The sequence below is a fragment of the Ptychodera flava genome, chromosome 17 (assembly GCF_041260155.1).
Source record: "Ptychodera flava strain L36383 chromosome 17, AS_Pfla_20210202, whole genome shotgun sequence".
Taxonomy (NCBI): domain Eukaryota; kingdom Metazoa; phylum Hemichordata; class Enteropneusta; family Ptychoderidae; genus Ptychodera; species Ptychodera flava.
Window position 1 is genome coordinate 36,509,607 of NC_091944.1, and position 15,567 is coordinate 36,525,173.

At 36.8% G+C, this 15,567-nt stretch overlaps 1 protein-coding gene across 5 annotated transcripts in view; it reads right to left on the reverse strand.

The window, feature by feature from the left end:
- Positions 1-1,549: 1,549 nt before the first annotated feature.
- LOC139116202 (microtubule-associated protein 9-like) overlaps positions 1,550-15,567 on the reverse strand; it is a 28,452-nt gene continuing 14,434 nt past the window's right edge. Inside the window, exons 1-3 of one of the 5 annotated variants that reach the window (XM_070678760.1) lie at positions 7,730-7,977; positions 2,764-2,805; positions 1,550-2,362 (exon numbers count right to left, since the gene is read on the reverse strand). In XM_070678760.1, coding sequence (XP_070534861.1) covers positions 1,908-2,362; positions 2,764-2,767 — 459 coding nt within the window. In that variant the 5' untranslated portion in view covers positions 2,768-2,805; positions 7,730-7,977 and the 3' untranslated portion in view covers positions 1,550-1,907. Of the gene's footprint in view, positions 2,363-2,679; positions 2,806-7,729; positions 7,978-10,245; positions 12,826-13,436; positions 13,564-15,567 lie in introns of those variants that run through there. The other 4 variants (XM_070678758.1, XM_070678761.1, XM_070678759.1 and 1 more) reach the window with 4 other exon arrangements.

The window sequence follows — 15,567 nt, forward strand, 5'->3', positions numbered from 1 at the left end:
ATCGAGGTTCTTACTTTGCATACACATATAGTCAAATAACCTTGAGGGTCTTTGATTCTATTTGCGAAATATGGTAATCATTGTCATGTATTTTTCGTTATCGTTAAATAAATTATCCTTTTTACCTCCCCAGTGGCATAAAAGTTCTTCATCTACAGATTGCCATACCAAACATCAGGGTTCTTACATTAATTTTTAAAGCATAAAATTATACATTGATGAAATTTTTCTCGTTTACTGTGCTTAAAATATCAGTGTTTCATCCAGGATGGCATCAACAAGGGGGATTTCCCCCTTTACGGTAATAGACAATTTCGGGGGGATTTCACCACTTCATGTGTTCTACTTGTTCCTCTACGGTGTGACTGGCACCATTTCATTTGGGGAGTGGTCCGCCTTGACAAATTAATTGGGGTGCCAACATTTCAACAGAGGGGGAATTCCCTAACCCCCTGTCTAGATGTAACACTTATAACATCGCCTACAATATCAAATTTATATCATTAATAATAGTGAATTATTATAGTTTACCTCCTAAAAGCATAGAGGTTCTTAGGTTCTAAGACTTCAGTTTTCTTTGTTCAAAATATCGTCAACATTACAACATTTGAATTATCATATTTAGGCCTAATCTCCCAGGTAAAACGGCTTTTTATGATATGAACACAAATTGCCATGGAACACAATTCTCCTGAAAAAACTAGAAATTCATGTGACTTTGAGCTGTAAAAAGTGAATTTTAACTCATTTTTCAGGGTTTCCGGCCTTTGGCCGGGAGGGGGACTAGAACACCCTCTCCCGCACCCTCCCCCACGACGACCGCTTTGTGGTCATGGCAGCTGCAAGCCGCCTACTTTTTCATTCTGGCCCCCTACTTCAAAACTTAATGAAACCCCTGAATACCCACACAGATAGTGGTATACCCCTCTTCATCGTTGTGTCAAGGGGCATTAATGTCAAAGCTTGAACCAACTAGGTGTCAATTAGTTGTATTTTTCTGATAAACAAAGAGAACATATTTTAGCTGGTTTAACATTGATGTTATCGACAATGGCGTATATAAATGCTGAGTCATACCGATAGTTCATAATGCTTGTAATAGTTAAGGTAGAATGCGCAAACGGGACAGGTATTCGGATTTTAGAATTGTCAATGCCTTTCTGGTCTACTGCTTGTGGCGGCAGCTCATATCGAAGCACTTGGAGTACGGAAAAGTGACAAATGTGGAGTGAATTAGCTTAAATTGGTGTTTACGATAGTTGAGTATCAAATTGCAAAATTGTGTATGACACTGTGCAACAAATATAGTATATTGACATTTAGCGTGTAGTTTAGTCCTTGTACATACAACAACAACAACAACTACAGTTCTCATTCTCTCCTACAGTTCTCTCTCTCTCTCTCTCTCTCTCTCTCTCTCTCTCTCTCTCTCTCTCAATAATATTATATAATAACTGCATATATATATATATATATATATATATATATATATATATATATATATATCAAAGGATAAGCACAAAATGAAAATTAGCTTGTACATCGTCATTTTGAGATTAATAGGACGAGCTTCCATTATTTCATAAGGAATTCACATAATCTAAACGATTTTTAATGCTTATTTTGCGATTCCCTTCTCTAGTCTTGCTCAGTCAGTTTTCACTCGATCCAGATAGACCGATATTATTAGGCTACCTTCGTGGTAAGTGCGATCAAAATAGCAATCCTCAGCAAGCACACTTGATGAACACGAAATAAAAAAGATTCTGATTGTTATTATTTTTGATGACTAAAGTTCAGAAGCTACTTCTCTAGTTTTCACTTTGCCCTCCTACCACCAGTCTACAGTAGATTGACATCTAATACTACTCTTATTTTGTCTTGACGTTCCAGATAATGACTTCCAGTTATTTATCTTCCCCCTCCTTCCCCCGTTTTTTGTAGTCACATTGTTCTTCCGATTCCACCGAAGTACCCTTACGCTGAGGTAGCCATTCTTGTACTTTCTGTTTAAATTCTTGCCATTTTTTGCAACGGGGATTGACGACATCGCGTTGCTTCGCAATTGCTTCATCCTTTTTGTCAGCTTTGTGGCGTTCCTTCAAATCCGGCTTTTCTTTTTCTGGTAGCCATTCTCGCACTTTCTTGACAACACACTGAAGAAATTCTTGCCATTTCTTGCAAGAAGGTTTGACGACATCTGGTTGCTTCGTAATTGCCTTTTCTGCTTCATGCTTTTTGTCAGCTTCGCGGTGTTCTTTCACGTTCTGCTTTTCTTTTTCCGGTATCTTCTCCTTTTTACTCTCTCCATCGAATTTACCTCCTTCTATCGATTTTGTTGTGTTTCTCCACGTAGTCCAACCTGTAAGCAAAGCAATTAGGGTGTAAAATTATATGGTCACTTTTTACCTACATATTTTCGCTTCGAATCAACCTGTTATCACCGATAAGTACTGTGATTAATGCTCTCCTTTGCTTTAGTATTTGTATTGGTAGTCAGGGGTGGCATAATCGTATCAAAATACCATGGACAACATATCGTTTGTACAGTTCATTTGTAGATGTTAGACTATTCAAACGCAATATTTTGCGATTAGAATCGTCGACAATTAATCATCCTGTTGAAAAAGACAGAAGTAATAATCAGAAACAAAAATAATAGGATTTTGATTTTCTTACCCCAAAAAGCAAATGACGCGGTAAAGATCGATGGAAACATTAGCTCATTTGCTATACCAGATACTTTACTTGGCAAATTCTCACCCATGATTAATTGTTCCGTACTTGTCAGGCTTTTTTGAAATCCTGCAGTTGATAAAAATACAATATATTATTAAAGAGGAAATTTACCCAGACTTTCTTAGGTAATCAGGTCGTTATTTAGTGAAAAATAAACAAAATAGCGTTGGTTTCATTCACTTTCACTTGCGCGTATTAGCGCAGTGGCCACAAGCTGAACGCACGGAAACCGGAAGTGACGTACAAACTTGCTAGTCACAGTAGGTTCAAAGCGAGGTCACTTATAACCAAGCTCTTCTACGCCAAATCCCCAATTCCCCTTTAATGACTCAGAGCTCCAAAATACTAGTATGAATGACAATTTTGTTTTCAAATTTTGCGATTGCGTTTTCAGTGTGGTGTCTTTGTTTATCATATTGATTCAAAATAAACTTTGGGAGCAATATGGCTAGTATTCTTGAGTAATTTTACCACTTGTTACGTTGGAAATACTAAGCAAATGTTCAGTTTTAGTGACATTATTTGAAGGTGTATTACTTCATTATACCATTCTTTGTCATTGTTCTCAAAACGTCGCTTTTTCCATAACCGACTATTTCATGAGTACCAGATAATTTCTTTCGTTTAAACTGGCTGGTTTAATTGCATACTTTCTGTTGCAACTGTGTAGTTTCTGATTTAAATGTATACTGTCTTGTTTAACTGTGCACTCTCTGGTTTTATTGTGTACTCTCTGGTTTAAATGTATACTGTCTGGTTTAACTGAATACTGTGAATTCTGATTAAACCAGACAGTATTAAACCAGACAGTATTTAATAATAAACCATGGTTACACTAGAGTAACCGATAAAACGAGTACTGTAGATACTTATTTTCGAAAGAAAGTAATAAATTGACCAGTATACAAGCATTTCAGGAAGGCATGCATTTTACAAACAATGTTTTCAATTCAAAAAGGAGTAAAAAAATGCAAATTTATCAATAACAATTGGAAAGCACTGTATGAGTGCAAGGAATCACGATCATACAGCTGAAAAGACAATGCCATTTCGATACTATGTACATCGAGCTAAAATAATGCCAAAGGAAAAAATCGATTTCAAATTGGACGTCGACTTTTCTGTCCCCTTTCCTGAAAGAGAAATTAACAAGCAATACACGTATTATCACACTCACGATATGATTTTGTAAAACGACCACATCGATGTAATGCGTTCCGGAGCTGTGTCCTACTCAAAATTTTTGACTATATTGGGACAAGCTTGATCGACTGTCGATGTTCCTACATATATTCATCGTCTTCGTACCAGTCAGAAATGATCTCCCAACTTCCTAATAACTGGGTACCGAACAAGTCATCACACACTGTATAAATGCTTGGGAATAACGCTCATTTCTTAGTTTAAGCCATGTGTTTGATTTCTTGTCAAAAGGTCATTTTAAGAAAACGCATGTAAAATTAACCCATGTTAAAGTAGTATGCAATACAAAACTTTGGGAGAGTAAATTAACGAACGAAAACTTGGCAATTCCTCTTAAACCATAACACTGCGAACTCATACTTAGAGGTTTATAAAGAATGTTCCTCGAAGTATAAGGGTAAAACTTCGAGGCCTGCCAGGCCTTACCTTTATCAAAGACGGCAGGGCAATAGAGTATTATCGCAAACTGTACCTCGTTCTCGTCCGCTTACTGCTGTCCTATATCACCGGCACCTCATCAAATCTCTACTAAATTTCCTACATCTACAAACGACTTTATTGCAGAATACTCTGATTGGTTTTACTGGGCCACCACGATTTCATGATCGTACGGAAAAGCAATGCAGAACCTTAGGAAGGTAATGTGGAGGTATCAAATGTACAATCCCACAGACATGACTGCAGCTGTTAATGTCATGACTATTGTTGCACCTGCTAAAATTGAATGGATCTGCATGTGCCTCTTTGTTCGTTACTGTCGGCCATATCAACGGGCATTATCAAATATGAAGTCGGTTAAAATGACATCACTCCTACACTGTTTCCGTAAAACGCAAACTGAGGCCTCTCAGTCTCCAACGTCTGCCATGTCATTTGGGTGATGACCCTCAACGCAACCGTTATGAAAGTTTATAATTCATGATTGTATCCAAAGTCACTCGATCCCATCCAAATAGCAGTAGAGATTACAAGGGCTGCTGTCGTTAGCTGAGCTGTCAGAACCAGTATGGGAACTTTCATTTGACCTTTCAAACACAATCTGTGCCACGATAGGAAGATACATGAAAGTACTGGATATGGCCATACGCTTGAAGAAATCGGTGCCTATTTCGACTTGACACACACTCTTGTGTAAAACTGCACAGCAACTTTGTCCTTTTCTTTCATATTTTGTCGAAAAAGCAAATGCAAAAAACAAAAAACAAACCAGCAGTATCAACAATATTAACAAACCTTGCTTGTTTGGCAAACCAGTGTGAGCTCCCTGTTCCCTTTGATTTTATGTACATGTACACTCTAAGATCAGCGATACAATTATAAGTTGAATATACTCAAGTTCACGGTGGTCGACTAGAACGTGACTTAACTAATGACGCGAATGTTTGATCCCGAATTTTGACTCGTTCTTGTTGCCAATGAAGCGAGGACCATCAATGGTTTAAAACTATTCTGACTGTTTGAGGTCGTGACAATCCTCTTCCGTCAAGAGCCACAAAAATGTAAATATTCAAAAAATAAAGCTTGGCTACGGTCCAAACTCACTGTGGATTTTTTTTATAGCGTGGCTACGATACAATAGAATCAGGGACTGTTCAATGTTGACTTCGAGGGAGGCGAATAATTTCGATTTTAGTGTACCGTGTTTTTTAGTGTGAACCCTAAAAATTATTTCGTTCATTCCATGAATTCATGTACTTACAAACGGGCACACGTTTCATATCAAGTAAATCATGCACCTATATGATAAACGGTATGGTATGCTTCGACTTGAAAATAAGAAAAGCACACATTAAAATACGCCGAAAAATATCCACATATTTACATGCATGTAAAGTAACCTCTTGATTCCCTTAAAGTTATTACCGAGAACATATAGAAGAGCACAAAATAATAATTTCCCTCAAAATAAGTTAGATTTTTTAACACAAAATTCATGATCATTTGTGATTCCTTCAATCATGGTGATTACAGCACCTTATTTTGATGATCTCTCAGCAGAAACGCCATTCTGAAAAGTACAACATTTCTATGCGTAGAAAGACCAGGGCAAGAGACATCTGGCATCATAATAGAAGACATGCCAATGTTCAGAACAAACATCTTCATATCATTTCATCAATCTCTTCCTCTGAAATAACACTTAAATGACGCCTTGTAGGTTTACTCTTTACGCTTTGCCAGTCAGACCAATACAAACTCCATTTATTCGGTTCTCGGCTCAATACGATGTACTTATTGTTATTTTGACTTTATGGATAAAAACTTCAAATAACGCAATTTCCCTTGCGTACTCAGGTAAAGAGTTGTTCAGATGCCTGTTCTTCCATTAAATATTTAAGTTACAATATAAATAAATCTTTGGAGTAAGTAACAATTATTTAAAGGGCGTTGGCCGTCGGAACGGCGCATGTGCAACTTTCTTGTTTACAAACATTGTATTTCATGCACTATATATATAGATGCATCATGTCAAAATAGCAGCAACATTTAAATTTTACGATGTACCATAAGACCAACATTTTTTAACTTTCATCAATCGCCAACATAGCTTGGATTCAGTGTTTATATCGGTCGTATGGGTCCCTAGCGACCTTTGAGCGCCGTTCCGACCACCGCCCTTTAATGGCAATGCACTGCGGAAATAGGCCAATTCATAATGGAAAACAATGTGATCACATATTGGCACACATATTGATCGACCCAGCTCGTCGAGCCATATATATTTTATCTTGAGATAAGGAAGATTACAAGTCAAATACTCTCTTAATATGCTAAGAATGCCTGCCTTCTGTAACCATCTGGCAATACTTCAAACTTTAAGGTCAAGATTTCATGTACGATATATCATAAATACAAAAGCTTCAAAAAATTTTACCCCCATCATAGTAAATATCCAGGCACAAACGTAAGGTTATCTCGCACCTTGCAGAATACGACACCACTGATAATATAAATTGTTTACACGTATCCTTACATCAAATCGTTCACAATCTATATCTAATGAGGTGAACAGTATCTTCCAGATATCATAGATCAAGGTATTCATAAAAGGGTGTCACTGTTAATGTTATGCCTGATAATACTATACACACACCAATCGGGTTGTCCAGGGCCTAGGGTAGTCCCACAGGGCCTCATAAGTGCCTATTTAAGTCAATATTACAGCGTTTTTCTTTCTTTTTCAATGTTACAAATAATCCAGCTGAAGAGCACAACACTTGTGTAGCTGTCTTTTGTGTAGCGTGTATCACAGTTACGAGTGGAGTGATACGTACCGGCCGCCGCGTACTATGCATATAAGAAGGGGTATGCATAGTACGCGGCGGCCGGTACGTATCACTCCACTCGTAACTGTGGCGTGTATTGGCATGTATAGTGCGTCCTCGTAAATGTGACCTTTAGTTCCGTGACCTCTAGGCCCGGCTCTAGCCATGCCTACTTCCTGCCCTGCCCTCGCTATGCTTACTGTACTAATATATACAGTAAACACAGCGACGTCTGTACACGTGGCCAGAAGGTATGGCCAGAGGAATTGGCTAGAGGTCACGGAACTAAAGGTCGTATTTACATATGATCACATTCCCCATTGAGGGCGCACTATACATGCCAATACAAGCTACACATAAGACAGCTACACAAATGTTGTGCTCTTCAGCTTTATTTGTAACATTGAAAAAGAAAGAAAAACGCTGTAACATTGACTTAAATAGGCACTTATGAGCCCCTGTGGTAGTCCTGGATCTCACACCACTCCTGAAATTTATATTCAACTCGAATACATACATACCCGTAAAAGTTTGACTCACATTACCTCCACTTCAATTTAGAGTGTCTTCTGTCGACAGAAGAGGGGATGCCAACAAATTACGCAGGCAGTCTATAAAGGTAATGCTGTGGTGTAAAATGTGTGCTCCCGCCGACAATGTACTACAGTAACTGTTGTTCTGGTTGTTATGTCACCTTGTACCGTTCGAGAGATAAAACCCACTACAGAATTTCATTGGTCGTCGTCTGCAATGCTAGCTGGAGTTGTCAACTAAAAATCGATGAAACATAATGTCACCAGTGTTTGCGCAAAAACAAACTACTCAGTCTGTCTTTACTTCACAGTTTATCGATTACTATGTCAACTGATTTATGACCTGATATCGCAACAATCATAAGGATCCGTGATGACTTGTGAACAAACCGAAAGTAACTCTATTCCTCCCCTCGACAATTACTAGGAGGAAACATGTATTTTTTTTTCATAGGTACCCTGTCCTTATTTTCGGTGATATAGGGGTCACCGTGTTTTGAAAATGCTCAGTGGGGGTGAGGGTGGGGGCGGGGTGTCCGCGTCTCTTTTCGTTGTAAAATACTGGCCCATACTCTCATAAAATGCGTTGTACCAGCCACGAATTCCGTCGCGCCCTTCGGATGCCTAACTTTATCATATAAGGTATGTATCAGAAATATCTGGATGTTTGCCATTTGAAAGTCTGTTTTGCAATAGATTTTCTGACATTAGTAATGGATTATACATTATGATTCGTAAACCTTTCTACCTGTCCTTCCACTAACCATGGGTCTCATCAATGATTAACGAATATATGGACGATTCCTAAATCGCATGGTGTAATTACTAACAAGTTGACACCTTCAAGCGTTTAAAGTAGATGAAAACGAGGACAGATAAAAAAAATCAGAGACTCTTTTCTCGAGTTCATTATGTTGTCAATGGGGGGTACACATTTCGACCGGGATCATTGCAACGTTTTATACAGGGGGGGGGGGATAAAAGGCGATTTTCACAAGATATTAAAATTTGTCGTAACGTGATCCACATGTAGACAATCATTAAAGTACATCTATTAACATTTGCAAATATAAAGGCTTTCAAAAACCGTATAGTTCAGTGGATTAACGAGATGTTTGCAAGAAATTATCATATAAGACGAGCCAATACCTGTCATGTAACGTTATGCGACGGCTCAGTTTTGATTTGGGTATCACTAATTTGTGATAGACAATCCATATATCAGGTAGGGGGCGTGACAAGAGGAAGATCAAGTTTAATTTCTTGACTTTGATCATTTTGTTAATATAACTCTTATGCAGACTTTAAAAATATGACTGAGAGATATGTTATAAGTGAATCAGGACTGTGACGGTGACATTTAAGTTACAGTAAGAAAGTTACAGTCTATGATGAAACATTTAAGGTGAAACGTGCTACAGATATTGATCTGATAAATATTTAATTGTGATATAAAACAATGAACAGTGTCAAGTAAATTAACTTATTAAGGGCTCATTTGCATATTTAATGAACTTTGTAATTTGTGATATTACTCTAAAATTACAGCACTACATTTAATGAAACGTGTTGCAAATGTTGATCTGATGAATATCTAATTGTCCCATGAAACATTGAGCAGTGTTATTATTATTATTATCATTATTATTATTATTATTATTATTGTTACTATTATTATTATTATACTTTATTTAACGAGGGTAGTCTGATTTACAAAATGAATTGTAATTTCCATCACAGCCCTCTAAAATTAGTCCATTTTCATACAAAGAGAAAGCATACATGGAAAAAGTATTGAATTGGGGACATTTCGAGAAATAAACAGATTATAAATAAATATTCGAAACTACAATGTAACAAAGGTCCAACAAGACACAATCAATCCAAATCAGAGCCCTCGTCCATGAACTTAGCATACAGATAATTACGTAATGTGGATTTAAAGGATAACAACAGTGTCAAGTTAATTAACAGCTCATTGGCATGTTAAGTAAAGTTTTGTAATTAGTGATTAAACTCAGAGAGCACTGTGCGGAGTTGATAAAACCTGCTACATAAAATGATATAACAGATATCTGATTGTTCTGTGAAGCGTACTACTATTAATGAACCTGTTGTAAAACACGTGAGCACATTCATTTCTCATCTGGTATAATTTATTGGGTTTTTTTCATTCTTTTCTGCTGTTTGTGTATCATTAACCCCCTTGTAGCTTTCAATTTTTTGAGTGAGCCCCCCCCCCTTTCTCCAACAACCCCCCACTACCGTAAATAATGACGGCTCCCTTAACTTGCACTTTAACGTTTTCTGAGCTATCGTGCTGTTAGATTTATATTACTCACCACCTACTCTACAAAGCTCTCTCTCTCTCTCTCTCTCTCTCTCTCTCTCTCTCTCTCTCTCTCTCTCTCTCTCTCTCTCTCTCTCTCTCTCTCTCTCTCTCTCTGACGGAGCGTCAGATATTCTTTAAAAAGGTGGCTATGCAGCAGAGGGACAAAGTTAAATTGAGGCAATGATAACAACACGCTTTATTCACTGTAAACTGATACTGTGAAAAGGATATAATCGTTAAGAAGTATTAACAAGTATCGGTGTAACGAAGCAAAACTGGTATGTTGGCGATACGAAATTCGGTTTCAAAATAGATCAACCAATAATTTCTAGTCTTTGAGTCAAAAAGCCCTCAACATTAGGTTCATAGTGGGGAGGAACTAATTCCCGATTACTGTTATTCCATGAAACTTTGTTACTCAAACTTTAAGATTTGAAAAACAAATATTCAAATTATTGCACGACATTACTTGATTTGTTGTTGTGTGATAAAATTCGAAATACTTTGAATAATATAGCTATGAAAAATTACAAGTGGAAAACTTTAAATGAACTTAACATAAAAGTATGATGAGAATATTATCAAGAAACGTATAAAAGCTAACAGAAAGTGAAAATGTCCTGTTGGAAAAGCTGCGTAAGTGTACACAAAATCTTTTGTAACAAGTATTCTTGATAACTGTCCTTTGTTATCATTTGAAAACGCGAGAAGTACTATAAAAAACACACCAGAACAGGTTCTTGTTGAATGATAAGATTTCAAATGTCAAATATGCTACGAGTTTTCATCAATGCATGGTGTATATTACGACATTTCTTAAAATACCCATATCCTATTATTGGCAGGTATATCCGAAATTTTCACGAGAACATGTACCCGACATAAATAAAATTTATAAGACTTCTTATTTGAAACATGTCACTGATTATCACCGTGTACTGTGTTGATGGTGAGTAATATTGTATCAGACTAGGACTATTGACAAACATTGATATGTATCAGGTTATTCTACAGGGAATGAAAAGAGGGCGTCCCATATTACTGAGATGATTGAGGTGTGTTGGAAAGCACATAATACATGAAAGGCTAAAATTTCAGTCAATCGATAAAGTAAATTATCATACTGTGTAAGAAAATACTTTACTAGACTCTGACCTTGAGTACCCAGCATTATGACACGATGAATGCTATTACCAAATTGGCTAAAGGAAAGTTACATGGGAAATTTAATGTATTGCTATTGTTGTTACACTACTTCAAAAAAAATCTCTCAAGTCGATGAGTGCAAAAGTTGGCACCAATTAATCTCATGAACAATGAAAAGTATTGCATGACAAGAACGTTAACAGCTATGCATAGGGACCTTAAAGCCCCAATAGCGGCGAATGAGTAGTATACCGATCTGCAAATATCCTCAGTTTTCCGAGAGTTTCCTTTGAATAAGACCCATTAAATACTGAAAAAGTATGTAACACTGTCATAAGGGTCGAAAGGGGCATGTAAAGGTTTAACATCATTTTAGATTTCCCAACATTTTCAAAAACAATATGTGACAGAGAAAATAAAGCTAACAACAACAAAAAGTAGGCCATCGTGTGTTGTTTATTCAAGTAAATGGCATCATGCTTGTTTCTTTTATGATCACGATGCTTACGTGGAGGAAATACTGTAATTTTCCGTGAGGGCGCAATTTCACGAGAGCGGCACCCGTTTGTTATTCAGCCTGTTAAAACGTGTAGGCATGGTCCAAATGTGTGTGCAGTGATACTTCTATACAATACATGTCCTTCAGTTAGCACATTTACACGAACCAACTTTAGTTTGAAGATAAAATCATGAAAATAATGCACAAAATTCACAGTTATCGGAACTTTAAGATAACTAAGGTTTATAGAGAAAACATTGACTATAAACTCACAAGTACAAAATATGCATGAAATTAAATGGAAGCTTGTGAATTGAAAGTTCATGAGTATGTACACTAAGTTTGCTCATCAGTATTTCTTGAGCTCTCTGACAACAAAGTTGTCAAAGACATTAGGTTTACCAGTCACTGGAAACTTCATACTGCTTGCTACTTATTTAAAAACTGAATCTCCTCATCAATACTTATTTTTCTTTTCCCATTCACACATTTTGTTGTAAATACGTTTATGCTTTTCGATGTGGGCCTGAGCTTTTATTCCATTTAACCATTCCCACATACTACAGCCATTTTCATAGTAATTTTTACCACAATGTGTGTCCCCTCGTTCTTCATCTAACATTTTTTGCATACTGTCATGGAAAGAATATTCCTTATCGTAAGGTCGTTCAAGTGCAAAGACAAGAAGCTCTCTCTCTATTTGTTTTCTTTCATCTTTGCTTTTAAATGTACTGCAGTAAATATCCTGCCTCTTACGCATCTTACGTTCAACTTCCCATACATCCTCGAGAGTACCTTGTAGCTTCTTCTCTTCTTCCACTAACAGTTCTTGTTCATAATCCCGACGTTTCTTTAGATAATTGGCATAAGCGTCATGATGTTTCTTCAAATCCAAAATCTCACGATGATGTTCATTTGCAAATTTCTCACTATTTCTTTGTTTATCGTCGAGATAGTCATTGAAACGTGTTTCTACACCAGAAACGTGTTCCTCCAGTTTTTGATGGCTTTCAATTGAAAAACTCTGGACAGCATCAATCCGTTCCTCAAGTTTACGATACGTTTCACTTGTTTCCTTCGCTTTCCGTATCCTGGTATCGTACCAACCTAGAAAAAGAGCATATAGTCAACCAGTTGCGCATAGCATGATTTAGATTTTGTACTATTTAGATTTTTTACTTCGCTTTGAGGCGTCCGGGGGGGGGCTTACGTCTTTACGACTTACTTTCTTTTAGTCGTCGTGGGACGGACGTACGAAAAATCGTAAGAAACGGGCCATTTGGAGACCATGTCAGATGATATCGGGACAAAAATTGACATGAACACACATAACACGTGACCAATGACCAAAAGGTAATATAGAACATCACTTTTTCACGCCGTTGTTACGATCATCTTCAGCACTATACCAATATTCTGAATTATTGTACGACGAATGTCATGCGATAATAATGGAGAAAGTACAAATGTAAGAAATTCTTCAATCCAAATAACGTCGCATTATATGAAGGTATTCTTCTTACGGTAATTCTTAACACTGGCACTTAGAATTTATCTAAACACGATTACAAAATTGAGTCAACCCTTGATAGTTGGCGGGAACGGGATCAAAATATCCAAAAGAAACACAATTTTGAATTATCTTTCTTTTCTTATTCCATTTTTGAAGAAAGTTCTGATTTCACATCATATTCTAAAGGTCATGTGGAACCACATACCAACAGCAACAGGTAAGAACAACCAAACGGCTGCATTTACGAGCTTTGCAAATGGAGAATTTGTATTTTGTCGATCGTCCCTAACCAGATTGAGATCATCCATGCTCACGCTTTTGTTGAATCAAATCTGCAATGAAAAGAGAGAAATAGAGTAATGAAATGATAGTAACATGCACAATTACTTAGACCTGAATTACTGCTTGTCGATTCCGTTTCATTTTTCACAGTTGTCTGTTTTGGTATTATTAATTGTAGTTTGTTTCGTAAATATTGCCCAAAGAAGTAGTGCTTTAATAAGAGAAACTATATTATTGACATGGTCAAAAAGGTATTAAACATTGCTAACATGACTGAACAAATACTTGAGTGCGCTCAACTGTCTCCTCCAAAATTATGATAAAAATTATTGTAGCAATTCCACCGAAATAACATGACAAAAATCGGTTATTGAGTTTTCAACTCCTGTCTTACAGTCACAAATACAATACCAGATAACTACCCCAGAGACATGGTGTTGTTTGACACAAATATATTTGAAGCACCTCTGCTAGCAGATACACCTATGTCTCAACGTCATTGAACATAACATTGTCGTTGGTGATTGGAAAACTCACAGACGTCATTGCAATCGGCATAAAACTGTACTTTATCATTTACAGAACAATGTTTTCGCCGTCTGAGTAACATATTTGTTCAAACACATAAGGCGTACTTCGAGCAGATAAGGGCAGCTAGAATAGCAAATATATACAACAAATATGTACAACAGATATTGGAATGTTACATAGAGATATCGGGATATAGCTGGTTTTCCTGAGTAATTTTGCCATCTGTAATACTGAAAATATTATACAACTTGTAGTTATTTAGTCATTTACGCTCTCTTTGACATTCTTTGAAGATGTACTACTCCTTTATAGCACTATTTGCGGTTGTTCTCACAAGGTCACGTGCCACTTCGTTATAGCACTCCTTGTGATGTGCCATTGTTCTGACAATCACTTTTTTCCAGCCGACGATTTTATGATTACTAAATGATATTCTTCTGTTTAAAACTGCCCGCTTTAGCTGTATACTGTCTGGCTTAACTATGTACTGTCTAGTTTCCTTGTAAACCGGCCAGTATTAAATAGTGAAACCGAGTAAAGTAGATACAAATTATCTAAAGAAAATATCAGCATAACAAGCCTTGGATGAAGGAATGAATTTTAGCACATTTCAGAAATCGTTTCCGAAATTCCTACTAACGATGTACCAAAAAAGCCATCACAGAGTCTGTAAATTTCATATCTGGGGAATAATGCATATGTCTTAGTTTATCCCGTCCAAAGTCTGTATTTAATTTTTTGGTCAAAAAGGCATTTGCAACAAAAGGTATTCGCACTAACCTACGTTGCGGTGTTGCTACGAATACAAACTTTGGGAGAGTGCACTAAGAATCATTAACTTGGCAATTAGTGTCATAACACAACATTACGAACTCATACTTGGAGGTTTACGAAATCAGGCAGAAGGACATGTATAGAAGTATCACTGCACGCTGATTTGAACCATGCCAACATGTTTTAACAGGCTGAATATAAACGGGTGCCGCTCTCGTGAATGCGCCCTCACGAAAAATTACAGTATTTTCTGCACATAGGCATCATGATCATAAAAGAAACAAGCATGATGCCATTTACTTGAATGAACAACACACGATGGCCACGTACTCATGTGTTATCTGCACAGCCACATTGTCCTTTTCTTTCACATTTTGTTGAAAAAGCAAATGCTAAACAAAAAGCAAAAGTGATACCATTTTACGAATATAAAAGTTTTCGGTGATTGACTAGAACGTAACTTTGCTAATAAATGACGTTAATGTTTGATCGTGAATCGTAAATCGTTCTTTTTACCATGAGCACCATCCATTATTTAAAAATGTTTGTGGTCGCAATAATCCCCTCCCGTCAAATGCCATATAAAATGAAGATATTCATTAAAACAGGATTGGAACTAATTTGGGATAATTGGATGGTGAAGTAATGTCGGTTTAGTCTGCAAATGTAACCTCATTCACTTTTCTTTTTACGTTACACACTTGTTTTTATGAGTTATTTGTAATATTGCAACATCCAGCTATAGGACA